The sequence below is a fragment of the Narcine bancroftii genome, chromosome 10, assembly GCF_036971445.1.
Source record: "Narcine bancroftii isolate sNarBan1 chromosome 10, sNarBan1.hap1, whole genome shotgun sequence".
Taxonomy (NCBI): Eukaryota; Metazoa; Chordata; class Chondrichthyes; order Torpediniformes; family Narcinidae; genus Narcine; species Narcine bancroftii.
In genome coordinates this window covers 94,043,744-94,070,952 of record NC_091478.1, presented here as the reverse complement: position 1 = coordinate 94,070,952, position 27,209 = coordinate 94,043,744, and the positions used below count along the sequence as shown (strand labels likewise).

Here is a 27,209-nt window from a genome sequence, read left to right as displayed (position 1 = left end):
TACTAGCAAACAAATTGGCCGATTGTGTATTAAAAATAGTAAAACAAGATCAAACTGGATTTATTACGAAAAGATGAACAACGTCTGTAAACTTATTAATCTAATTCATGCAGTTCAAGGAAATAAGAAGCCAACAGTGGCTGTTGTTTAGATGCAGAAAAAGCCTTTGACAGAGTAGAGTGAAACTACTTATTTAAAGTATTACAGAAGTTCAATCTACCAGAAAAATACATAAATTGGATTAAAGCATTGTATAATGGACCATTGGGAAAAGTAGCAGTTAATGGATATGTGTCGAATCAATTTAAATTAAGTAGGTCAACTAGACAGGGATGTCCATTATCCCCCTCATTGTTCACCTTAGCAATAGAACCTTTGGGAGAACTGATAAGAATATAAAATAAAAGGGACAAAAATAAAGGAGGAGTATAAAATCAGCTTATTTGCAGATGACATCATAGTATACCTAACAGAACCAAAGGTATCAGTAAAAGAATTACATAAGAAATTGAAGGAACATGGAGAAATATCAGGGTAAAAGATCAACGCAAATAAAAATGAAGTGATGCCAATGAGTAATGCAGATTATACAGAATTTAAAAAAGAATCACCGTTTAAATGGCAAACACAAGCAATCCGATACCTAGGTGTAAGGTTAGATAATAACTTAAGCCACTTGTACAAACTAAATTATCAGCCACCAATAAAGAAATTGCAGGAAGACTTAGAACATTGGAAAGAATTACTGCTAACATTGATAGGGAGAGTAAACTGGATTAAAATGAACGTGTTTCCAAGGATACAATACTTATTTCAAATGTTACCAATTCCCTTAACAGAATTTTTTTTAATGAACTCAAGAGAATAATAAGGAAATTCTTGTGGAAAGGGAGGAAACCGAGGGTTAGATAAATTAACAGAGAGGTATAACCAAGGTGGTTTGCAGTTACCAAACTTTAGAAATTACTATAGAGCCGCACAATTAAGATATTTATCAGATTTTTACCAGACAAGGGAAAAACCAGACTGAACAAAGATAGGACAAGATAAAATAGGGGAGAAGGAGACGGGGGGGGAGAGAAGGAGACGGGGGGGGGGGGAGAGAAGGAGACGGGGGGGGGGAGAGAAGGAGACGGGGGGGGGAGAGAAGGAGACGGGGGGGGGAGAGGAGACGGGGGGGGGAGAGGAGACCGGGGGGGGGAGAAGGAGACGGGGGGGGGGAGAAGGAGACGGGGGGGGGGGAGAAGGAGACGGGGGGGGGGAGAAGGAGACGGGGGGGGGGAGAAGGAGACGGGGGGGGGAGAAGGAGACGGGGGGGGGAGAAGGAGACGGGGGGGGGAGAAGGAGACGGGGGGGGGGAGAAGGAGACGGGGGGGGAGAAGGAGACGGGGGGGGGAAGGAGACGGGGGGGGGAGAAGGAGACGGGGGGGGGAGAAGGAGACGGGGGGGGGAGAAGGAGACGGGGGGGGAGAAGGAGACGGGGGGGGGAGAAGGAGACGGGGGGGGGAGAAGGAGACGGGGGGGGAGAAGGAGACGGGGGGGGGAGAAGGAGACGGGGGAGGGGAGAAGGAGACGGTGGGGGGGAGAAGGAGACGGTGGGGGGGAGAAGGAGACGGGGGGGAGAGAAGGAGACGGGGGGGAGAGAAGGAGACGGGGGGGGGAGAGAAGGAGACGGGGGGGGAGAGAAGGAGACGGGGGAGGAGAGAAGGAGACGGGGGGGAGAGAAGGAGACGGGGGGGAGAGAAGGAGACGGGGGGGAGAGAAGGAGACGGGGGGGAGAGAAGGAGACGGGGGGGGAGAGAAGGAGACGGGGGGGGAGAGAAGGAGACGGGGGGGGAGAGAAGGAGACGGGGGGGAGAGAAGGAGACGGGGGGGAGAGAAGGAGACGGGGGGGAGAGAAGGAGACGGGGGGGAGAGAAGGAGACGGGGGGGAGAGAAGGAGACGGGGGGGGAGAGAAGGAGACGGGGGGGGAGAGAAGGAGATGGGGGGGGAGAGAAGGAGACGGGGGGGGGAGAAGGAGACGTGGGGGGGAGGAGGAGGAGGAGGAAAGGAAGAACACAAGCCCCTTATTCTCCGTACCGACGATAGTTGGGTAGCGCAAAAGCTCTGTCAGCAAGTGGTGTTGGAGCAGAAACGTTCATCCGGCCGACGCACTTTGGAACTGCTCCAGTCTTCCTGACCGGAAGCGAGGACCCAATCACCACCCGAACCGTTACCTGAGCAACGGCTGGTCCGGCTCAATCTCCTTCCCCGGCTCCCCCTCTTTCCGACTATTGTTCCGCCCGAACTCTCGGCTAAGGCTTCACTTCTGGTGAAACTGAGGTGAAGTCAGCGGGAAAAGGAGGAGGAGGAGGAGGGGGGAGGTGGAAGGGAGAGGGGGAGGAGGAAGGGAGAGGGGGGAGGAGGAAGGGAGAGGGGGGAGGAGGAAGGGAGAGGGGGGAGGAGGAAGGGAGAGGGGGAGGAGGAAGGGAGAGGGGGGAGGAGGAAGGGAGAGGGGGAGGAGGAAGGGAGAGGGGGGAGGAGGAAGGGAGAGGGGGAGGAGGAAGGAGAGAGGGGGGAGGAGGAAGGGAGAGGGGGGAGGAGGAAGGGAGAGGGGGGAGGAGGAAGGGAGAGGGGGAGGAGGAAGGGAGAGGGGGGAGGAGGAAGGGAGAGGGGGAGGAGGAAGGGAGAGGGGGGAGGAGGAAGGGAGAGGGGGTTAATGCAGCGTGGCCTCATCCCAGTCCCATAGACTGCTGAGCCTCGACTGTTTCTCCAGGTGAAGGTCAAACCCCGCATCACTTCATCCAGCCACACGGGAGGCCTGACGCCTCCCAATGAGTGGACCTGCTATCCCCAACCCTTATAGATATGGGCTCAGGGAGCAGAGATTCAAATTCTCCGACTACTGACACTATAAATCTAACGATGTATTTTATCTAAATCTGCAGGAACGACGTCGATAAAGCGTGTTCTACAATGCTTTCCAATTTATTGAGAAGCACTCCTGAATCAGTGTTCCAGCACTGTGCCCAATCCTGGGGACGGCACACATCGCCTCTCGTTTGGAGTCTAAAGCTCCCGAAACGGCTGCAGCGGAATTTGAGTACAACACCTTCCACGTTTGCAAGAACAGAACAGGTTTTCACAAGGGCTGCTAACTTTGCAGACAGACTTGCTGTTGTGGATGATCTTGGACATTACACATACAGGGATTTGTATAGATCCAGCCAGGACCTTTCAAGGAAGATTTTGAGTGTTTTGGGATGTTCTGATGGTGACATCAAGGAGCAGAGAATTTCAATCCTGTGTCCCAATGATGTTTCTTTTGTCATTGCACAATGGGCCTCCTGGATGAGTGGTGGTCTGGCAGTTCCTCTCTGCAGAAAGCATCCAGCTCCAGAGCTTGAGTACGTTGTTCGAGACTCTCAGAGTACTTTAATCATTGTGGAGGAGGATTATGTAGAGCTGGTAACACCAGTTGCAAACAGACTGCAAGTGAAATGTCTTCCATTATTTAAATCTCAACGATTTGCCACTGATACCATGCAACTCGAACAATATGTTTATCCTCCGATGGCAGATGGTAACTACAGTGTTGCAGATTGGAGATCTAGAGGAGCCATGATCTTGTACACCAGTGGAACAACAGGGCCGCCAAAGGGAGTCCTTACTACCCATGGCATCCTGCAGAGTCAGGTGATTTTCTACCTTTGCTGCTGAGCTGTAGGTCACTTTAGAAGCTATATTCCAATACACAGCCCAGCAACCCCTTTTTGGTCTGTGGTCTTTGACAAACTATGAAGGGGATGTGAGCTCGAGATACTTTTCTTTGAATTCGTCATATTCATCTTACTTCACCTTATTTCTTCTTGTATATCTCTTTCAAGTTGAATATCGTTGTCTTTAAATCTAGCCAAATGCTTTGTTTAGTCATTATTATGAAAATCTTAATGCAAAGTCATGCAAAATGTTTATCCGTTTTATTAACGAATTAAAGCTGCATCTACAAAGTTTGGTTTATTGGATTGATAAGATAGTAATTCAGAATATCGTCCTCATGATTCTTGAAGATGACACATTTTGAAATTAGGATATATTAGAACTGGAAAATGTCGTCTATAAGTAGGGCGGTGGATGTGTCTACGTGGACTTTAAGCATTTCACAAAGTTCCTCGTGGTAGGCTGATCTGAAAATTAAAAATGCATGTGATAAATGTTGAATTATTTGGATTTGGAAGTGGTTGATCCATAGAAGATAGTTTGTAGTAGTAGTAGGGTGTTATTCTGGTTGTTTGTGATATTTTGAAAGAAATTGGATGAAAATATAGGTGGGTGGGTTAGTAAGTTCATAGATGACCCCAAGATTGGTAGACAGAGTAGAGGGCTATCAAAGAATAATACAAATATGGATATAGGCAGGGTGAGGTGCAGCACTTTGGTAGGTCAAATGTCAGGAAAAGTATACAGTTAATGGCAGGACTCTGTGTAGAAGGATCTTGGGTGCAGGTTCATAGATTCATTAAAGTGGCAGTGGAAGTAGATAGGATGGTAAAGAAAGTGTGTGGTATGGTTGGGGGCTGTATGAGCACAAAAGTAAGGAAGTCTTGTAGCTATATAACATTTTAGTCAGACCACTCATGTTCAAATCTGGCTGTCCTATTACAGGAAAGATGTGGTTACTTTAGAAAGGAAACAAATGGATTTGTCTGGATTCAAGTGTATGAGCTATGGAGACAGAGTGGACATACTTTGGTTGTTTTCTTTGGAGCATTGGAGGCTGAGGAGAGACCTGATAGCAGTTTATAAAATTATGAGAGGCATTGAGAAGGTGCACAGTCTCTAGAGGACATGTGTTTAAGATGGAGGATGTAAGTTTAAAGGATATGTGCGGGGCAGTTATTTTTATGCAAAGAGTGATAGGTGCCTGGAAGCAGATACTATAGCAGCATCTAAGAGGGCTTCTATAGGCATGTGAATATGTAGAGTAGAGAGGTGTATGGATCATGTGTAAGCAGGAGAGTTTTAGTTTAATATGGGTTGGAGGATTTGTTTTTGTGCTGTACTGTTCTATGTTTTAAATTCCTACTACTCCCTCTTACCTTTCACACCTTGCATATATATAGTATCAAGCTACCTATTCCTTAAATCAGTCAAAGACTCTGCTTCCATTATCCTGTGAAGAACCATTTCAAAGGTCCTCAGATTCTGTTACATTTCACCCATAACCCATTGGTCAGATATTAAAGCAAACTGCCAATTTAGTCTAAACTTTGCCGAGTAACACTAGTAAATCTCCCAGCTTAAATATTAATCTCCCTTCGCAGGTGCTGCTTGACTTGCTGAATTGGTCCAGCTGGTAGTGGTGTGGCCATGGGCCTGCTGCCCTTGTCTTTGGTGCTGGAGTTGTTGGAGTTGAGATGCTGGTGGAGTGTGGCATTTAACTGCAGTGCAGTTTGCAGGTGGTGCATGGTGTGCGAGTGATAGAGGTAATGAACACTAAGCTGGTGGACTGGGCAACATTCCAGACAGCTGCCTTGTTGTGAAGTGAGTTGAGCTTCTTGAGAGCTGTTGGTGTGACATTCACTGGGTAAATGCAGAATATTCTGTCAAGGTTCTGAACCTGTTGCTTGCAGATGGAGGAAAGAACATGGTTGGGAGGCAAGTTCTGCACTGCATACCTAGCTTCTGCCCTGCTCTTTTAGCCACAGTAAGTATTGCACTTCTGTTCCTCCGGATGTTGATGACAAGATGCAAACAAGGAGAGGTAGCCAAATTGTTGTTGGACTTGGTCATTGACTAGCATTTTTCTGGCATGAATATTATATCACTTGTTATTCTATGCCTGTTTTCTACTTCATTTGTGGAAGAAATGTGAATTGAATAGAATATTGTGCAATTATCAGTGAGCATCTACACTTCTAACTTTATGATGGAAAAAAGATCATTGACATAACAGCTGAAGATGGTTTGGTTGGAACTCTGGCTTGAAGAATCCCTGAGGTCTTGGGGCTGAGATGATTAATCTTCAACAACCATAATAATTTTCCACTAAACAAGATATCCCACCAACAGTTATAATATTTTTGATGTGTTCTGGCTCTTGTATCAGGGTTCCAGGATGAATCTGTATTAAATGCAGCTTTGGCATTAACCGCATTCATTTTAACTTTAGAACCCAGCTCGTTGCTTATGTTTGAGCTAAGGCTGTGATAAAGTCTAGATTAGAGTGGTCTAGTATTACATACTCCATGTAGAAGAGCTGGTATTTCAGATAATTCCACAGCCCACGTAAACAGTTTAGACGTAGGAACCATGTAATGTTATTTGATATATTGGATATGCTAGCTGGATTAAGGGCTCTCAGTACACTAGGATATACCACAGACACAATATAGTTCATGCTGATATTCCAGAGAGTAGATATGTGAATTGGTATCAACAGTTTGTGCATCAGTTACTTGGTATACATGTTAATAATACAGACTGATGTGCAGAACTAACGATATTTGCTATTCTGTAGATAACTTCCCTGGTGAAGCAATGGGAATGGAGCAAGGATGATGTAATCTTGCATGTACTACCTCTACACCACGTTCATGGGATCCTCAATAAACTGCTATGCCCACTCTGGGTTGGTGCTACCTGTGTAATGCTGCCAGAATTCAATGCCCAGCGGGTAAGTGGGGAACAGTTCAAAAAAGGAGTATTTTGAAAAAAAAATCTGTTACACAATTCACCAATAATTAATAAATGTTTACTTTCCTGTCATGTGTAAATAGCTTAAGAAGATTATATACATGAACTGATATTCTAACAAATGGAGACACAAGGTGCTAGAGTGTGGATCAAAAAGAAATCTCTCAGAGGAACTCAAACTGGTTGAGGAGCATGGTGGGAGGAAAAGAAAAGTCGACATTTCGTGTTGGAGTCTTTCACCAAGAATGAAAATGAAAAGGGGAGATGGTACAATATGGACAATAAGGTGGCATGAGTTGGTCAGAGGATTGGTGAACTTAGGAGGGATGGAAATGGGAGACAGAAACAGTTGATTGGAAAATGCCAGACAAAGGTAGGGAGAGAGATGGAAAAGCAAAATTATGAATTTATTGTCATACATATTGTGTAATGTACATAAGGATCAAAATTCTTGCCTGTTACAGCTAAACAGTTACTTGTAAAGAAAAATGATAATAAATTAAGTGAATGAAATTAAGAGTATTAAAATCTTAAGGGAGATAGATAATGAATGTTCACAGTAATCTTAGTGCAGAAAATCGTACAGCCAGTCCATGATTAGTGTACCAAGGGGAGGTTCATAGCTGTTGGAAAGAAACTTGAGCATAGAGATGTTGGTCCTCAGGTTTCTGTATCTTCAGCCCGAAAGTAGCAGTGAGAAGAGGGTGTGAACAGGGAGATTTGGTTTTTTATGAGGCTGCCTTGCATAGGTAACTTTAATGGATAGGAGATTGGAGCCTGTGATAGATCTGGTTACGTTTTCCACCTTCTGTAGCTTTATAAGTTCCTGGGCACCTGAATTGTCCAACCATGCTGTGATACCAGTCAGTATGCATTCCATAGGCCACCTGTATCGCATGACATGCCAAATCTCCTCAGACTCCTGAGAAAGTAGAGAGTTTGCAGGGTTGTCTCAGTGTACTGGCTCTAGGAAAGGCCTTCTGAAATATGGACTCCCTGGAACTTGTAGTTTCTCTGCTTTCTTTCCTATCTATTCAGACTGGTGTGTGGTCCCTTGGCCTTCCAAAAATCAACAATCAGCTTCTTGGTAATAAAAACACAGAAATGCTGGCAGAACTCAGCAGGTCTGGCAGCGTCCATAGGAATAAAGATATATAACCGACATTTCGGGTCTGAGCCCTTCTAAAGGTATGAGTTAAAAGCAGGCATGCATCTAAATTAAAAGGCTGGGGAGAAGAAAAGGAAGAGCTGCAGGAGAAGCACAGACCAACAGAAAAAGGTGATGATAGATAGGAAGGAGAGAAAAGATGAGAATTGACCGAGGGAGGAGATGGCTCTGTGAATGCAGAGCTGAAGGAAAGAAAGAGAGACTGATAAAAGGGGCTGGGGTAGTTAATTAAATCAGAGAAGTCAGTTAATACCATGTCCAGACGGAATAAGAGGTGTTGTTCCTTCAATTTGCAGATGGTTCCAATCTGGCTGTGCATGAGACCATGGACAGACATGTTGGCATGGGAATGGTGCGGGGAATTCAAATGGGTTGTCACTGGGAAATCCCTGCTATTGTGATGGACTGAGCCAAGGTGCTCATCAAAGTGATCTCCCAGACTGCATCCAGTCTCTCCGATATAGAGAAGACCATAATGGGAGCACCAGTCTTGGTGAAGTTGAGAGGAAGATTGTTGTTTTGGCACCCAACTAGGTTCTTGATCTTCAGCTTTATTCCAACTCATCATTTCCAGTTATTTAGCCAGCAATCCTGGCGTCATCAGCGAATTTGTAGATTGATGGAACTGAACTTGGCTACGCTGGCATGGATGTACAAGGGATAGAGTTGGAGACTAAGCATTCAGCCTTCAGTGCCCGATAATCATGGTCATCATGGAGGAGGTAATGTTACTGATCTGTACTGATTGGGGTCTGGCATTGAGGAAATCAAGGGTTTAGTTGCTGAGGAGCCTGTGGTGTGTGGCATTTAGGAATTTTGGCACATTGGTCTTAATTAATCAAAATATTAATGCAGGAGTTGACCTGTTATGTTGAAGTTACATAATAAATTGATGAGGCCAATTTTGGAATATTGTGTGCAGTTTTGGTCACCTATCTACAGGAAAAAATATCAATAAGGTGAAAGAGTGCAGAAAAAATTTACAGGGATGTTGCTGGGCCATGAAGAGCTGAGTTCTCCAGAAAGGTTGAATACGTTAGGACTTTGTTCCCTGGCACTAAAGAGAATGAGGGGAAATTTGAGAGCTGTGCTCAATATTGTGAGGGGTATCGATGGGATAAATGCAAGAAGACATTTTTGAAAAATTTTTCTGCATCAGTATTTACTCAGGAAACTGGCACAGATTCTAGGTAAGTAAGGAAAACAAGCCATGAGGTCATGGAACCTATGTAGATTAAAGAGGAGGAAGTGTTTGCTGCTTTAAAGCAAATAAGGGTGGTTAAATCCCAAGGATCTGACAATAGTCCCTTGAAGTCTAGTGCAGGGGCTCTGGGAGAAATATTGAAAATGCCTTTAGCCACATGTGAGGTGCCGGAGGATTGAAGGGAAGCTCATGATGTTCCATTGTTTAAAAAAGGCTCTAAAAGTAACCCTAGAAATTTTGGACTGGTGAGCTTGACGTCAGTAGTTGGTAAGTTATTGGAAGATGTTCTTAGGGATTGGGTATACAAGTATTTGGATAGCCACGAACTGATTAGGGATAGTCAACACGGTTTTGTGTGTGATAGGTTGTGTTTAACCAAACAAGTAGAGTTTTTTGAAGAGGTTACCAGGAAAAATGATGAAGGAAAGGCTGTGGATGTTGTCTACATGGACTTTAGTAGGGCCTTTGACAAGGTCCCACATGGGAAGTTATTCAGGAAGGTTCAAACATTAGATATTCATGGGGAGAAGCCAGAGAGTAGTAGTGAATGATTGCTTCTCAGACTGGAGGCCTGTGACTGACTAGTGGAGTGCCTCAGGGATCAGTTCTGGGACCATTGTTACTTGTCATCTATAAAAATGATCTGGATGATAATGTAGTAAATTGGATCAGCAAATTTGCAGATGATACAAATATTGGAGGTGTTATGGACAGCAAGAAAGGCTTTCAAAGCTTGCAGAGACATTTGGACCAACTGGAAAACTGGGATGAAAAATGGCAGAATGTAGACAAGTGTGAGGTCTTGCATCTTGGAAGGACAAACCAAGAGAGTACATACACAGTAAATGGTAGGCCACTGAGGAGTGTGTAAAACAGAAGGATCTGGGAATACAGATACATAATTTCCTGAAAGTGGTATCACAGGTAGATAGAGTTGTAAAGAGAAATTTTGGCATATTGGCCTTCATAAACAAAGTATTGAGTTTAGGAGTTGGGATGCTATGGTAAAATCAGCATGAACTAGAAAGGTCAAATGCCTGTTTCTGTGCTGTATTGTTCTATGGGTGAGACAAGAATAAGATGGCATGGGTTGAGAGTGAAAGGTGAAATGTTTTAAGGAGAACATTTGGGAACACTTCTTCACTCAGGATGGTGAGAGTTTGGAACAAGTTGCCAGCAGAGGTGGTAGATGTGGGTTCAGTTTTGACATTTAAGAGATACTACTTATTGCTATTCCTGATGAAGGGGTTATGGCCCAAAATGTTGACTGTTTATTGCTTTCCACCATTGTTGCCTGACCTACTGAGTTCCTCCAGCACTTTGTGAATCTGTTATACTCTTTAATAAACTTAGTGCCCCATTGTATCATCTCTTGCCATGTGGTCCCCGGGTTCCCCTAATGGTTTAGTCACACCCCAACTTCTGCGTTGTGTTTATGTTTCTTTGAAAATTATTTTGTTGCTCTCTTTATTATAATTAAGAAATATTGAAATATTTATTCTTCAAAGTGTTTTGCAAGATACCTCTGTGAAACAGTTTGGGCTGCTTTTGATATTACAAGCTTTGTCAGTATTTGACTGCTTATCTACATTCTGGAATTCAGGAGTGGCAGGACAGCAGAAATGAGCTCAAACAATGAGGATTGAATTGCACCTATCACTCTTTCCAATCACAAATCCTCTCAACACGAGTCTTATTTCTGTATTTAATGCAAGGAAATTTTTTTCTTCACCGTGCTCCTTTTTGAAGCACCCCTATGATCCCAGATATTCTGTTTCATGTTTCAAAATTGCTTTACCAAGGTTTGGGAGTACCTACTAAAAACCAACAGTACAGGAGCTCCACGTATCAACATGTTCATGGCAGTGCCCACTGTGTATAGCAGACTCATTGAATACCATACCAAGAACTTCACCCAGAGCCATGTGAAGGATTTCATTCACAGTGTATGCCAGAACAACATCAGGTAAGAGAGTAATTCATGCATCTGGACAATTTGTAACAATGCAGAACTTGTTAATTTTATCAACTTTGCCACTTGGAGCGGGTAGCGCTGTGCCTTTATTCCGCTAGCGATCAGGGCAGGTCCGGGTTCAAATCCTGCGCTGTCTGAAAGGAATTTGTACGTTCTCCCTGTGTCTGTGTGGGTTTTTTCTGGGGGCTCTGGTTTCCTCCCTCTATTCAAAACGTACCAAGGGTGTAGGTTAATAGGGTGTAAATTTGGCAGCACAGGCTCGTGGGCCATGCTGTATGTTGAAATTTAAATTTAACCTCCACCCTGCTCTCAAACTCACTTGAACGATATTTGACTATTCTTTCTCCTATCTAGATCTCTCTGTCTCAATCTCAAAAGTCTAGCGATATACTGACATTTCCTACAAAGCTACCTTGACTACATCTCTTCTCACCATCTTCTATAGAAATGCCAACTCTTTCTCCCTGTTTTTCCATCTTTGTTGCATCTAGAGGCCCTCTGTAGCAGGGTATCTGACATGTTCTTTTTCAAGCAATGTAGCTTCTCTTCTACTGTGGGCAATAAAGCTACCTCCCCCATTTCCTCCATCTTTTGGAGTTTTGCTCTTACCCCCTACCCTAAAAATAAACAGAATAGGGATAGGTTCCTCTTTCCTCACCTTTCACCTTGCCAGACTCCACATTCAGTGCACCATTATCTTTAATTTCTGCCAGCTGCGTCTCGACCCTAGCACCAGCTACATCTGTCCCCTCCCTACCCCTCTCTAGGATGGGGAGGGATTGCTTTCTCTGTCATTCATTTGACTGGTCATCCTTCCCACCCACCTCTCCATTGTAGTGGGTGCCTGGAATGCATTGCCGAAGTGGTGGTGGAGGCTGGTACAATAGGGATATTCAAAGACTCTTAGACACATTGATGTAAGAGGAATAGAGGGTTATGGGAGTGAGATAGGGAAAATTTAGATGGTTGTGGAGTACATAGGACAGCACAACATCTTGGGTTGAAGGGCCTGTACTGTGCTGTAATTTTGTTTTGTTTTTTGTTTTCAGTGACTCGCAGTACTTCCCCTTACATATCCTCTCTCACTACCTTCCAGGGACCTAAACTGCCCTTCCAGGCAAGGCAAAGATTCAAATGAACCTCCTCTAACCTCATTTACTGCATTTGGTGCTCCTGCTGTGGACTCCTCTTACATAAGTGGGACCAAATGCAGACTTGGGGACCATTTTGCAGAGCATCTACATTCTGTCTGCAACCGTTCTGACCTGGATGCTGCCATTTCAACTCTCCTTCCCATTCCCTCACTGACCTGTCAGTCCTGAGTAATGGTTCCACACTCTTAATTTATATCATCCTGCTCTTTCCCCCCCTTCTTTTTTTTGTCCACTTTCCCACCAACCCCATTCAGACCCCCTCAATATCTCTCCTTTTGTTTTGATTCCATTCCCCTCCACCCCCATTTCCCCACTTGATTCTGCTCACCATCTCCACCCCCTCAACCCACTTTCCTTGGTTCCTTTTGTTCTCTCTTTATATTACTATTGTCACCTTCTCTCCATCAGATTCCAAAATTGGCAGGTTTTGAGTTCTCATCACCCACTCCACCCTATGACTTGTCTTCCTCTACCTGACCCAACTGTTTTTCTTGCCCCTCTCTCCATGTGTCTGGCATCTGCAAATCTGTTGCTTCTTCAAGTCAAGTCACCTTTATTTATCGTTCATACATTGCTCGCATGGTAAATACGAGATAGTGTTTCTCTAGGACCACTCTGTATATTTACATAAATACGTTAGAATAGAATTTAAACATATTAAAATATTAAGACTTGTACAGTAAAAGTCCATGGTACCCTATCCCCAAATGTTCTGGGAGTTCAGGAATATGATGGCTTGGAGGAAAAAGCTATTGCCCAATCTAGACGTAAGGGCCTGAGTGCTGCAGTACCTCCTACCAGATGGCAGAAGGGAGAACAGCTTTCTTGAGGGGTGTGTGGAGTCCTTTATAATGTTTATTGCCTTTCGTCTGCATTGAATGTTGTAGATGTCCTTCATGGTAGGAAGAGAGCCCCCACAATGGTCTTTTCCACTGATTTCACTATCCTCTGCAGGGTCTTGTGGTCTGAGGAGGTATAGCTTCCAAACTAGGCAGTGATGCAGTTGCACTGGATGCTCTCAATACATCCTCTGTAGAACATAGTAAGGATGGAAGGCGGAAGATGAAATTTCCTCAGCCTTCGTAGGAAGTAGAAGCGCTACTTGGCTTTCTTGGCTATGGAGCTTGTATTAAGGGACGATGTGAGGTTTTCTGCCAAGTACACGCCAAGGAACTTGATACTCTTGACCTCAATGGTGGAGCTGTCAATGGTCAGCAGAGTATGGTCTCCCGGGCCCTCTTAAGTCGACAACCATCTCTTTTGGTTTTTTTTAAATGTTCAGATACAGGTTGTTGGCTGTGCACCAGTCTGTTAGCAACTGCACCTCATCTCTGTATGCCAACTCGTCATTCTTACTAATCAGACCCACCACATCTGTGTCGTCAGCGAATTTGATGATGTGGTTTGAGCTGTGTTTAGTGGCACAGTCGTGGGTCAGTAGAGTGAACAGCAACGAACTCAGCACACACCCCTGGGGGCCCCTTGTACTCAGTATGATGGTCTTGGAGATGCTGTTACCAATCTGGACTGCCTGAGGTCTCCCGACAGGAAGTCAAGAATCCATTTGCAGAAGGAGCAGGCTCAACTTCCTTATCAGGTATGATTAGTTTGAATGCTGAGCTGAAGTCAGTAAACAGCATTCGAACATATGAGTCTTTGTTTTCCAGATGGGTGAGAGCTAGATGGAGGGCAATGACGATGGCATCGTCTGTAGAGCAGTTGGGACTGTATGTGAACTGCAGGGGTCTAGTGACAGGGGCAGCAAGAGCTTGATGTGCCCCATAACAAGCCTCTCAAAGCACTTCATGCAAATGGATGTGAGTGCAACAGGGCAGTAGTTGTTGAGGCAGGACATAGAAGGCCTCAGATGGATAAGTTGGAATGGGACCGGGACTGAGGATTAAAGTGATGAGCAGCAGGAAGCCCAGGATTATCCCTGTGGACTGAGATGTAGTTGCTTTTGATTTCTGTGCTTGGTTTCTCAAGTTAGATGAGGTCACATTGTGAGCTCCAATTACAGCATAAGGGAGTGGAAGAGTGCTAGTGTTTCATCTGGAAAGATTGTTGGGATCACAGGAAGACTAGAGGAGAATGGACAGACATTGCCTCACCTTTGAATGCGTGGGAAGGTGCTGTAGAAGAGTGGATCAGGGATACATAAAGTGACCATTTGTTGTGAAATCCAGAAATGAGAGGAGAGAAGGACACAAGGCAAATAAGAAGTATGCAAATACTGCAAAATTGGAGTAACATACAAAATGAGGGATAAATTAGTAGGTCAAGCAGCATCCATGGAAGGTAATAGGTAGTTGATATTTCAGGCCATAACTCTTCATCAGGAATAGCAAGAAAAGGACAGAAGCCTTAATAAAAGGATGGTGGGAGGGTGAGCATTGTCTGGTAGAGATGGGTGAATACAGGTGGGAGGTGGAAATAGGGGAAAACATAAGAAGCTAGATGGTGATAGGAGGAAGAGATGAGAGGGGAAGATGTGGTTTGTGGTGGAAAAGTAATGTGGCTGGTGGACGTAGTGAAAGAGAATATGTTGACTGTGAAGTGTGGACTGTAAGCTCCCAGGGAAACTCTGTTTTTGTTCTGTGGCAGAGGGGAAACTACATTTCAGGAAGGAGGAGATTTCAGAGGGTATCAGATCAGAAGACCTCATCTGAAAAACTGTCAAGTCATGGCATATGTCAGTGGCATATAACAGTGGTCCTTGAACCACTAATTATTGACCAGGAAGGAAAATCCAGAGGCGTATGATCCAGTGATCAGTGGTGGAGAGGGTGGCAAATTTAAGTTTTTGGGAGTCATTATATCAGAGGATCTTTTCTGGACCCAACACACTAATGGCATTGTGAAGAAAGCACGTCAGCGCTTCTATTTCCTTAGGAATTTGTAGAGGTTTGGTAGGATATCGGAAAAACCGGCGAATTTCAACAGACGTGTGGTGGAAAGTGTGCTGACCAGCTGCATCATGATCTGGTATGAGGACAGCAATATCCCTAAGCAGAAAGCTTTGCTAAAGGTAGTAGACACAGCCCAAGACAACCCAGACAAAACCCTCTCCACCATCAAAAACATTTACAGGGTACACTGCTGTTAGAGAGCAGCAGCAATCATCAAGGATCCACATAATTTAGCACTGCTCTGTTCTCGCTGCTTCCATCAGGAAAGTATAGGTGTCACAAGACTTCCACCACCAGGCTCAGGAACAGCTCCTCCCCCTCAACAACAAACTAAATCAGAGACTCATTTAAGGACTCTTACTTTATACTTTATTGATTTTTTTTTCTCTCTCTGTATTGCACAGTCAGTTTTCTTACTTTATTTGTTTGCAGGTGTATGTATCTTCTTGAGTACAGTTTTTTGCACAACCAACAAGTGGTAATTCTGCCTTGCACACAGGTAAAATAACCTCAGGGTAGTATGTGATGTCATGTATATACTCTGACAATAAATCAGAACTTTGATAATTGTACACTATAGTAGGATTTAAGAAGCTTCTAGAATCTAGATGGATGCATAAATATGCAGGGGATCAGGAGAAGCAATTTTACTTTTACCGGGCCTTGTGTTCAGTGCAAACATTTGAACTGAAGGGACTGTTTCTGACTTGGCAGTTTTGTTCTATCTCCTTCTCATCTGAAAAGCAAAAAGGTCAATCCATGTTTCTGCCCTTTCAGACTGAATTTTGCCTAATACTAGTAGTGAGCTATCACTTTATTTATTTTAGATTAATGGTGTCCGGATCTGCTGCTCTTTCTCAGCCTATCTTGGAGAAATGGAAAGAAATAAGTGGTCATACATTATTGGAGCGGTATGGGATGACAGAGATAGGAATGGCTCTGTCCAACCCAGTTCATGGGCTCCGTGTGCCGGGTAAGCTCAGAATATTCATTAAAAACTTGTGTTGTGGGAAGAGTTGAGAGCTTTTCCCAGTGATTGTCTTCAATTTTAACACCATCATAATCTAATCTAGGGTTTGATGGAGAATTCCAGATAGTGGATTAAAACACTAGGAGGTTACCACAATATAGGAAGGACATTGGAGAGGATGCAGAGAAGATTCACCAGAAGGTTGCCTAGGAAGGTTGAGGAGACTAGATAGATTGTTTTTTTTCCCTTGGAGCAGAGAAGACCAAGGTAGGGACCTACTGAGGTACATCAAATTATGAGGCGTGTAGAAAGGATTGATGGTAAGAATTTTTTTTCCGTGGCAGATGTCTAAAGGACTTGAGTTTAGGGTAAGTGACAAAAGGTTAGTGGGGATCTGAAAAAATAATTATTTCACTCTTAAGATGGTTTGAGTCTAAGAAGAACTGCTTGAAGGGAATGAAGCACCTGAATCCGTAAGGAATCGATGGCAATGGACAAGTACTGGCAACCAGGATTAGTACAGAAGAGCACTTGAAGGTTGTACCTGATGCCGCACAAATTGAACAGATCTAAACCAGAATTGTCAAACCAATGCATTGAGACAGGAACCTTTGTGCATGCAACCTGGAGATGTACCAAAGTGAGACCCTTCTGAGTGGAACTTGGCCAAGTCCTATAAAATATTATGGGTAAAGAATTCCCACAGCACCCAGAGTTGTCCTGTTGGGAAACATAATGGACGTAAGACTAACAATGAATCTGTCCAGATTTCAAATCCAATTTGTAATGATCACATTGGCCAGTAAGTGCATAGCGGTTACCTGGAAATCTGACTCCTGCCTGAGCATTGCGCATTGGAACAAGGAAATGCAAAGTTGTGTTCCCCTGGAGAAAATTATTTACAACTTAAGAAAAAAGTATGACACTTTTAAAGAAATTTGGCAGCCGTACTTAATTTCATAGGAGCACGATTATAGTGTGGACCATCATTCCTCGCCAACCTACCTTCCCTATCTATCCCTCAGTTGGTGGGCGGGGGGTCTTGCAGACTTGGGATTGGACTTTCCCAACCAGGAAAAGTCAAGAAAAGAAAACAGCCTGAGCACTGGCTGCCGTGTCATGACAAACCCATAAACCCTTGATATACGTCTTATACCTTTGTTATGAGTGTCTTCAATGTTGTGTGTACTTTAAATTAAGTAGGTCAACTAGACAGGGATGTCCACTATCCCCCTCACTGTTCGCCTTAGCAATAGAACCTTTGGCAGAACTGATAAGAATAAAAAATAAAATAAGAGATAAAAATAAAGGAGATGTATAAAATCAGCTTATTTGCAGATGACATTATAGTATACCTAACAGAACCAGAGGTATCAGTAAAAGAATTACATAAGAAATTGAAGGAATATCGGGGTACAAGATCAATGCAAATAAAAGTGAAGTGATGCCAATGAGTAATGCAGACTATACAGAATTTAAAAAAGAATCACCATTTAAATGGCAAACACAAGCAATCCGATACCAAGGGATCAGGTTAGATAATAACTTAGCCACTTGTACAAACTAAATTATCAGCCACTAACAAAGAAATTGCAGGAAGACTTAGAACAATGGAAAGAATTACCACTAACATTGATAGGGAGGGTAAACTGCATTAAAATGAATGTGTTCCCAAGGATACAATACTTATTTCAAACATTACTAATTCCCTTAACAGAAAAATGTTTTAAGGAACTAAAGAAAATAATAAGGAAATTCTTGTGGAAAGGGAGGAATCCAAGGGTAGCATTAGATAAATTAACAGTGAGGTATAATCAAGGTGGTTTACAGTTTCCAAATTTTAGAAATTATTATAGAGCCGCACAATTGAGCTATTTATCAGATTTTTACCAGACAAGGGAAAAACCAGACTGGACTATGATAGAGCTGGATAAAATAGGGGAAAAGGTACCGGAACATATACTTTATGAGTGGGATGAAAAGCTGGTGCAATATAAAAACTCACCAGTACTGCATCATTTACTTAATACATGGAAGAAGATCCACTTAGAAAGGAAAAAAAACAAATGATCAAATACCAAAATTACTATTGACGCAAAATCAGCTAATCACTTTTACAATAGACAACCTTTCCTTTGGAGAATGGGAGAGAAAAGGAATCAAAAGAATAGAAAACTGTTTTTTTGGAAATAATTTATTAACATTTGAACAGTTGAAGTACAAATATGGAATAACTCATGGTACAATGTTTGCATATCATCAATTGAAAGCTTATTTAAAGGATAAATTGTGAAACAGCTTGAGATTACCTGAAGGAAGCAGCTTTGAATACATGATTACAGACACAATGATAATTAAAAGATTTATAGCTGCAAGATAAGGAAAATGAAATAAACTATAAACCTAAGCAGAAGTGGGAAAAGGATCTAAACATAAAGATAAAAAATGAAGTATGGGAAAAGTTATGTTCTGGAACTATGAAGAATACAATAAACACAAGGTTACGCATGATACAGTATAATTGGTTACAGAGGGTATATATCACTCCTCAAAAATTAAAAGAATGGGATTCAACATTATCAGATGTTTTCACTGTAAGAAGGAAATGGGAACAACATTACATGCAACTTGGGCATGTACGAAAGTAAATACGTTTTGGGAAGAATTAAATCAGATTCTAAATAAAATTACAAAAATTAACATATGAATAAAACCAGAGATATTTATTTTAAGTAACATAAGAAGTAGAGAATTAGGCCTCAAATTGGATAAAGTGCAAAAAAAAAATTCATTATGATAGCCTTAGCGATAGCAAAAAAATGTATAATGTCAACTTGGAAAATGGAAGAGAGCATGAGAATACAGCAATGGTACATGGAAATGAATAACATATAATTTAAAAAATAAAGTCATAATGTTTGAACAAATTTGGGAATAATACATGGAGCATATCAGAGAGAGCTTGCCTACAACCTCCATCCCCGAGAATGAAAATGATAAGAACGACTAGATTGTGTGTAATAAATAGTTGACGCATTTTTCTTGTTTATTTTCCTTTGTGTGAAAATATTGTTTTATGGTTTTATTGTATTGTATATGTTGAATATTTATGTGTTTTGGAGGGGGGAGGGAAAGGGGGAAGAAAAAGGTTCAGATGATGGAAAGGTTCCTGTGTAAATTTAATGTTTGTACATATTTTGGTTGATATGGTGCACAGTGTGGAAAAAAAATTTGTCCCTGGTAAGGTGTCGTCCCCCAACAATATCTAAAATAGTATACTTGTGGGGAATAGCTACAGTGGAGCTCGGCTCTTTCTGCCTCTTTCCCTTTCCTCTCCTGACAGTCACCCAGTTACCTGCCTCCTGACTTTTAAGGGTGACCGCCTCTCTGAAACTCCTGTCTTTCCCTACTTCTGCCTCCCTTAAGATCTGCAGTTAATTCAGGTCTAGGTCTTTAACTCGGTTTTTCAGGGGCTGCAACGGAATACCTTTTGCAGGTATAGTCATCCGAAACAAATGTGCCGTCCCTGACTTCCCACATCCTACAACTGGAGCACTAGACTGCCCTAACCACTGCATCCATTACCCACACTTACATTTATTCAATAAACTTACCAGTCGTACCTTTGTGGGAGCAAGCTCTTCCTCAGCCTCTGCTCGCCGAAGCCTCTTGAGCCAAGAGGAGCCGAATAATGTTATGATTAGTCTTATTGCAGTTAGATTTTCTGAGACTTTTCACAGTTGTATTCATTATTTTAATTTAAATTCCCCAGTTAGCATTTTGAGGAGGGTCATCCCTTTCCATCAGGTGTCTAGACTCCAGGCTAATAACATAATGATTATGTTCACTTAGCCCTTGAAATAAATTTTTACAGGTATCTTTCTGCTGGCTGTATCTCAAGTGGGCTATTAAGAGCTGATGGAAATGTATTGCAGCTTTGAAGAGAGGCTTCTCTATGTATTACTGTATGCTGTTTTTACTTTAATCTAGGGGCTGTTGGAAACCCACTTCCTGGGGTGGAGGTGCGAATTGCAATGGAAAACTCCACAAGGAACCATTCCTCTTACACTGTCATTGCTGAGGGGGATAGTCAAGGGACAGAGGTAAGGAAGATAGGAGTCTGGCTGGATGAGGGCCTTTGTGAGACTAGGTACATGCGTAAAGGGGCTGCATACAGGGTTGACAGGAACATGTAATGAGGATAGGAGCTGTGTACAGGGTTTATGTGAAGGTAAAGTGTGGACAAATGAACTGTACAAGGTTTACAGGGAGGGGTAGTGTACAGGATTTAGAGGGAGGGTTAATGTATACAGGAGCATGATTATTGTATAGGCTCTTTTAAAGTCAGATCTCAGATATCCTTTTCCAAGATGTGACAAGGTTATTGATTTATTTTTTTCCAATGTAATGAGTTCCTAAGCTGTTGTGGAGTCAGAGTTTGTATTTCTGAACCTGTGGTGGGTGAACTGTTTACAGAGTGAGTGATTCTATCCTGAAGAAGAAGGTAAATACTCCAGCAGCACATTAATCTAATCAGGAGTTACCCATCTCTATTTAATGGAATTCTGATATCTAGGAAAGCAGTGATTTGAAATGACTGCTTCACTTCAGGCTAGACTCAAATTCACTCCATGCCATAACTCAGAGCCCAAAATATTGACCACAGCGCAGTGTGAATGAGGTAGGCAGGACATTTGATTGTTTCACACATCTGTTATTCAGAGAAATGATTATCATAGTAGATTATAGGTAAGAAAGTTCATATAGGGACAAGAGATCTAGTTATCCAAAGCAAATATTTGCCTAGGGAGACCTATTTGAGAATATAAGGACATTAGAGGTGTTTTATTTATTGATATTTTGGGATGTAGGTGTCACTGGCAAACCTAGGATTTGTTCTCTATTCATGAATCAGAAGATGGATGAGCTGCTTTCTTCAACTACTGCAGTGCTGCTTAGGAGTTAGTTCCAGGATCTAGATTCAATGACATTGAAAGCCAACAATATATTTCCAAATCAGGATGGTGTATGGCTAAGAGGGAACCTGCAGGTGGTGGTGTTTCTGTGAACCTAAAGCTCTTGGGGTCGAAAGGACCATATTGCTTTTCCTTTGGTCACTCTCAGCAGGAGAGAGTGGTTTCTGAGATGAAAGAATGGTCCAGTGAGTTTCTTTGGGATGGTAGAAGGGGAGGGGGGGGGGGTGGAATCTCACTGATGTGGCAGGTGAAGTGATGGAAATAGCTAAGGTTGATCATTGAGTGTAGAGACTGGAGAGGAAGTTAATTCTATCCTGGCTCATTGAACATCATTTATTTCCTGTGCTTTTGTTCTCTATCTTTCTGCTCTTGAACAGAATAAGATTAGTTAATCTGATTCCTAACTTCCACCCCACAATCCTTTCCATTCAGCAGATCACCTTACCTGATTTCCTCTAGATTCTGTGAGACTGTACCAGACACCTCTTCCTCTTTTCCCTTTGTTAGACAGGATCAGAGGGGAGTGAAGTTAACTCTTTTATCCAGAGCTTGGTGGGGCATGAGAAAAGGCTGGAGGCAGAAAGAAACATCACAGAGGAACTGGAGGTCCTCAATAGGTCAGTCAGCATCCATGAAGAGTAATGGTCAGTCACCATTTTGGGTCAGAAACTTTATCAAGGCTCAAACAGACACTTAAACACAACCTGGATCCCGTAGCATGGAAACGTAGTTGTAACTTTCTATAGTTCTACAAGTGGCCTGGTGTGAAGTTTTGTTTAATGTTTCCCTGAAGTGCCAAGACATTTCTACTGCAGAAATGCTGGAGGAACTCAACAGGTCAGATATCATCCATGGATAGAAATGAACTAGAAGGGGGTGGGAGAAAGAAGAGTTAGAGAAATAAATGAGTATCAGAGTATAGGTACCCCCATCTGATGCCACCATCTTTTTTTTGCCTTCTTTACTCATATCTCTCTCTCTCTCTCAACCCCCTCTCCCTCCTTTTCCCAACCCTTTTCTCATGGTTTCTCCCCTACCTACTTCATCTCTCACTCCTTCTGGCCCTATTCCCCATCTGAGCTCATCCCCTTGCTTCATTCCAACTTTATATCTGTAATTTTATCTATTCTATTTTAGTCTTGATAAAGGGTTCAGCCTCGAACAGATGACTGACCATTTCTACCCATGGATATGGTGTGACCTGCTGAGTCCCTCCAGCAATTCTTTGTGTACTCAAGATTCTATCATCTGCAGCTTTTGTGTTTCTATGTTTGTACTGTCTTTAAGAGTGCTCTGTAAATGTAAAGGCAGGAGAATGACGTTCAGTCTCATGTCTGTAACAACCTTTTAATAATTCTACAACTAGTTATTCACCACAGAACCGTTATCTAATACTAACCATATTTCCCCTGGCTCCCTTGATCTCTTCCTAGTGTTCACTGAATGTCTGAGCCTCCACATCCTTTTGGGAGAGAATGGGAAAGGTTCATCCCTCTCTGATGGAAGATTTTCCTGGGTAACCAACCCTTCAGTTTGAGAAAATAAACATTAATTTAGACACCCAACCCAATGCATCTGTGATCACCTTTCAAGCTTTCTGAATCTACACAATGCAGACCAGGTCTACTTAATCTCTATTTGTATGATAAACCTGCCACTCTCAATATTGATCGATGGACAAGGACATGCTTTTCACTTAGTCAGGATTCCTTTGTAGAAGTGGGTTTAAGTTACGCATGATGCATACAAAAATATTGCCTCCCTTCACCTGCTGACATTCTCTAGCTCATGGTGTTGAACCCTTACATTTGTAAGGAGACACAATGTTTTGTTAACAGGTGAGACCTGGATTGGAAGGCAAGGATGGAGAGCTGCTCGTAAAAGGACCATCAATTTTTCAAGAATATTGGAACAAGGCAAAAGAAACAGCAGAATCATTTACATTGGATGGCTGGTTCAAGACAGGTGTGTTTAGAGTTATCTTTACAACTCAGTCCTTTATTTGAATGATCCCCAGTCTATTCACAACACGTAACTATGCAAATCACTTGGAGTTTTGAATGCAGTTCAGGTATACACACTGTAGGAAGAGCATGATTGCACAGAGGAGATTTATCAGGACGTTGCTTAAGTTGGAGGAGTTTAGCACTGGGGAGAAATGAGATGTTGGGTGTGCTTTCTCTGCCATTGTTTCACTGTGGGGTATATCAATTATGTTTTTGCATGGAGTATGTGGTAATTAAGCTCAAAACCTGTACTATAAGAAGGTCAAGTGAAGCACCGTTGCCTACAAATTTCCTTCCAAGTCACTTACTATATATGTGGTCAGTCCTTGATTGACACTGAGTCTAAATTCTGATGATCCTATGATCACTCAGGTATTTACCACCCAGACAGAGCATGAGAGGTGGGCTTTAAATGTAGTCTTTTTTCAAGTCCTATAAATGAATTTGAAAACCTTGTCAGTTTGTGTTCCCTATTAAGATGCTTTAATAATGGCTAAGCTGCTAAACCTAGTGCTGCTGAAGGAGAGTGGCCATTGCTGGATCTGGCCTCACCGAGCACTTACTTTTATTGTTCAGGCTACATCACTGTGCATGGCCCAGTTTAATAAAATGAAGAAATGTTCTTGATATTTGTGTTCAAAGTTCAAGTTAATAGGCTTAAGAAAGTGGGAGGAGGGGGTGTGGGTGGTGAAATGAGAAAAAAAAGCTTTAACTCCCCTCTCTTCCCTAACTTTATTTGACACAAAATAACTGGTACACTGAGAAGGGTTCTTTTGCGAACAGACCAACATGTTATCTCTTGGATTCACGGAACTGTGTTAAGATCACAATTTACAACGTGCAGAATTATAAGGAAAAGGAATATCAATTATCACCAAAAAAAAATGCAATACTGAAGAAACTCAGCAGGTCAAATACTTCATGTAGCAAAAACAAAGATATACAACCAGTGTTTCGGGCTTGAGCCTTTCTGTGAGGTATGGCAGAATGTGGGCAGGTGCCCAAACAAAATGGTGGGGGGGGGGGGGGAAGGAGCAGAGGGAGGAGCACAGTCCCACAGGAAGGAGATAATAGGTGGATAAGGGAGAGAGGGAACATCAGCAAAACAGGGATGGCTCCGTGAATGGAGAGGGAAGGGGGTGGAGAGCTGGAGGAAAGAAGAGAGGAGGAACGAGGAGTAGGCCAGCAGAAACCAGAGAAATCGACATTGATTCCATCCGGCTGGAGAGGGCCAAGACAGAGAATTGGGTGTTGCTCCTCCAATTTACGGGTGGTCTTTATCTTGGGTGGTATTGGATAGACAAAATATTGCCCCCTTGGCATCTTCCCCTGCTCCCACAGGAAATGCTGCACTCCCTCACCGCTATTCAGGGCCATAAAAAGTCCTTCCAAGCGAAGCAACATTTCACTTGTGATTCTGTGGATTTCATCTACTGCATCCGGTGCTTGCATTGTGGCCTCCTCCACATCGAAGAGGCTTGGATGCAGACTGGGAGATTGCTGTACTGAGTACCTTTGCTCTGTCCTCAGCAGTGACGGGGATCTCCCAGTGGCCAACCATTTCAATTTCACATCCCACTCCAGTGCTGATGTGTCTGTCCATGGCCTTGAGTACTGTCAAACCAAGACCACCCGTAAATTGGAGGAGCAACACTTTTCAGACGGTTGGCATCATGGTCAATTCCTCTGGTTACTGCTAGCCTATTCCTGCCCTTCCTCTCTCTTCTCCATCAGATCTCTACCCCTTTCCCTCTCCATTCACTGAGCCACCTCCTCTCCCCTTGTTTGCTACTATGCCCTCCCTCCCTTATTACCTCCTGCCTGTTGAACTGTGCTCCTCTCTCCCCTTCCCCACCATTTTGTCTCTGCGCCTGCCCACATTTTGTCCATACCTTGGTGAAAAGCTCAAGCCTGAAACATTGGTTATGTATCTTTATCTTTGCTGTATAAAGTACACCATTCGACCTGCTGAGTTTCACCAACTTTGTCTTTTTACTTCAATTACGGTGTCTGCAGGCTTTTGTATTTTACCTCAATTAGCACCAAACAAGGGCAGCAAGAGAGCACTTTGGTGGGGTTCATTCAGGAGCCTGATGGCTTCAGGAAGGAAACTGTCTTTAAGCCTGTCCTTTCACACTCTTGAGCCTTCTCCCTGATGGGAGGAGGAATAAGAGAGTGTCCCCAGGGTGTGATGAGTCTTTCAGTATGTTGGTGGCCTTACCTTGGCAGTGGGCAATTATATGGATTCCATGGAAGGGAGAGAAGTTGTCATTATGTTCTGAGCTGTATTCACTACCTTCTGTACTCTCTCTCCCTTTTGCCTCCCTTCCACACCCCCCCACTTACCATACATTTGCTTAATACATATACCAACATAAAGGCAGCACCTGATTTCTGTAACAATTTCCACAAAGGCTCCAGAGGGAATGTGTCCTTCTTCAAACTAGCTGAGTTATTGTTTATTGCTCGTACAAGGAGAAAAGCCTGTGTTGGGGTCACAGTGCACTCACATCTCATGGCACGCCTCTCTCGGAGCTCTCTGTACACTCACCGTGGCTCCTGTGATCTAAGTTTGAAGTTGTCCACTCTCTCATCAGAAGTAAAAGCAGGGAATGAGTGATAGGGTTAGGCAATAAAGGGAGCCAGGATTCTGTGCCTTGCAGTGTTTTAATTGTTACAAATTTCCATAATTGTGGGCAAGAATTGATTTGGAGCAGGATGCTTTCTTTTTTGCAGGGGTTATCTTGGTTCCTACACCATTACTGCTTGTATCCCGAAGGCTCACTTTTGGTCCTTTATCTGTTCAATGTGCGGCCCCTTTAACAATATTGTAGTCATACAGCACAGAGACAGGCCCTTTAATCAAATCCTTGGAAAACAGCATCATTTCCATGTGTATTAAGCACCTGATGGTTTCCACCGATGTCTTCATCACACCGATGTTACGATGCTTTTTGATACTTAAAACAGTAACATCTGTAGTGCAAATTCTCACTTGTTTTAAAATCCTGCCTGGTCTATATAGCCTTGGCCTCCCTGCCTCTGTGATCTCTTAGGGCATTCGACCCATCTCTCTTCATTCAAGTAGCTATGTCACCTGGACTTCAGCAATGGAAGGTTAGGCTTTCACCAGGACCCTTTCTCGGACGATAAATTCAGAGATACCTGCATTTCTTATGAATATGATTCTCTGTTTATCCCTGAACAGATTAGTTTCTGTTCAATTGATCCAAAGGCAGAAGTGCTGTGTTTCAGTTTTATGGGGCAAGACAGTACATATTGTTTCAACTATTTCATTCACAGAAAGCTGTCCCTTTCTTTCCCCCCTCACCACCCCATTCTTAACAAATGCCCTTTAAAGGAATTGTAACATCAAAGTAAAAACACAATGTTGGAGAAACTCAGCAGGTCAAATAGTGTCCTTTATATAGCAAATATAAAGATACATAACCAATGTTTCAGGCTTGAGCCTGAAGGTATGGAAAAATGTCGGCAAGTGTCGAATAAAGGGGTAAGGGGGGAGGCTCAATCACAAATGCAGGAGGTAATAGGTGGAGAAGGGAGGGAGGCACAGCAGCAAGCCAGGGGAGGAGGGACAACTAGGTGAATAGAGATTGAGGGGGTGGAGGTCAGTGCTCCAGACTACAACAACACCCCCCTTATCTGCAGATTCAATGAAAAGGTTGGGATTGTTATGGAGAGAGTGATGGCAGAGCGTTTGGAGGAAATAAGATTATAATAAGAGAGGAGAGTGGTGAAGTTGAGACAGTTGATGTCTTGGTGACAATTGGAAATGAAAAGATCCAGAGCATGCAGCTATCTGCGTGTGTTTTCCCCAGGGGCTTCAGTTTCCCTCCTCCATTCAAAACATACTGGGGTGTAGATTAATTGGGTGTAAATTCGGCAGCATGGACTCGTGGGCCAAAATGGCCTGTTACCATGCTATATGTCTAAATTTAAAAAGAAGGAAGGAAGGGGAGGTCAGAGGGGGGAAATGGGAAAGTCTGAGGGTTAGGAGGTTGCAAAGAAGAGGTGAGCTGTGAGGGAAGAAGAGGGGAGCTGTGAGATTGTCACATCAACATGGGTAGGTTGATTCTACAAGAGGTCTCTGGTCACTTGGGAAGGAAAAACTAAATAGTAGGATAGTGAGGAATGTGGTGGAGCAGAGGGA

General features: G+C 43.0%; 2 protein-coding genes across 4 annotated transcripts in view; one reads left to right on the top strand and one right to left on the bottom strand.

Annotated features, from left to right (window-relative positions):
- cbfa2t3 (CBFA2/RUNX1 partner transcriptional co-repressor 3) overlaps positions 1-2,304 on the bottom strand; it is a 108,455-nt gene extending 106,151 nt beyond the window's left edge. The window contains exon 1 of one of the 2 annotated variants that reach the window (XM_069901939.1): positions 2,218-2,304. The gene's annotated coding sequence lies outside the window, so the exon portion shown is untranslated. The other variant, XM_069901938.1, reaches the window with a different exon arrangement.
- acsf3 (acyl-CoA synthetase family member 3) overlaps positions 1-27,209 on the top strand; it is a 47,839-nt gene that overhangs the window by 14,767 nt on the left and 5,863 nt on the right. The window contains exons 1-7 of one of the 2 annotated variants that reach the window (XM_069901951.1): positions 2,188-2,323; positions 2,929-3,676; positions 6,501-6,656; positions 10,851-11,014; positions 15,914-16,059; positions 20,047-20,159; positions 22,871-22,997. In XM_069901951.1, coding sequence (XP_069758052.1) covers positions 2,957-3,676; positions 6,501-6,656; positions 10,851-11,014; positions 15,914-16,059; positions 20,047-20,159; positions 22,871-22,997 — 1,426 coding nt within the window. In that variant the 5' untranslated portion in view covers positions 2,188-2,323; positions 2,929-2,956. Of the gene's footprint in view, positions 1-2,187; positions 2,324-2,928; positions 3,677-6,500; positions 6,657-10,850; positions 11,015-15,913; positions 16,060-20,046; positions 20,160-22,870; positions 22,998-27,209 lie in introns of those variants that run through there. The other variant, XM_069901950.1, reaches the window with a different exon arrangement.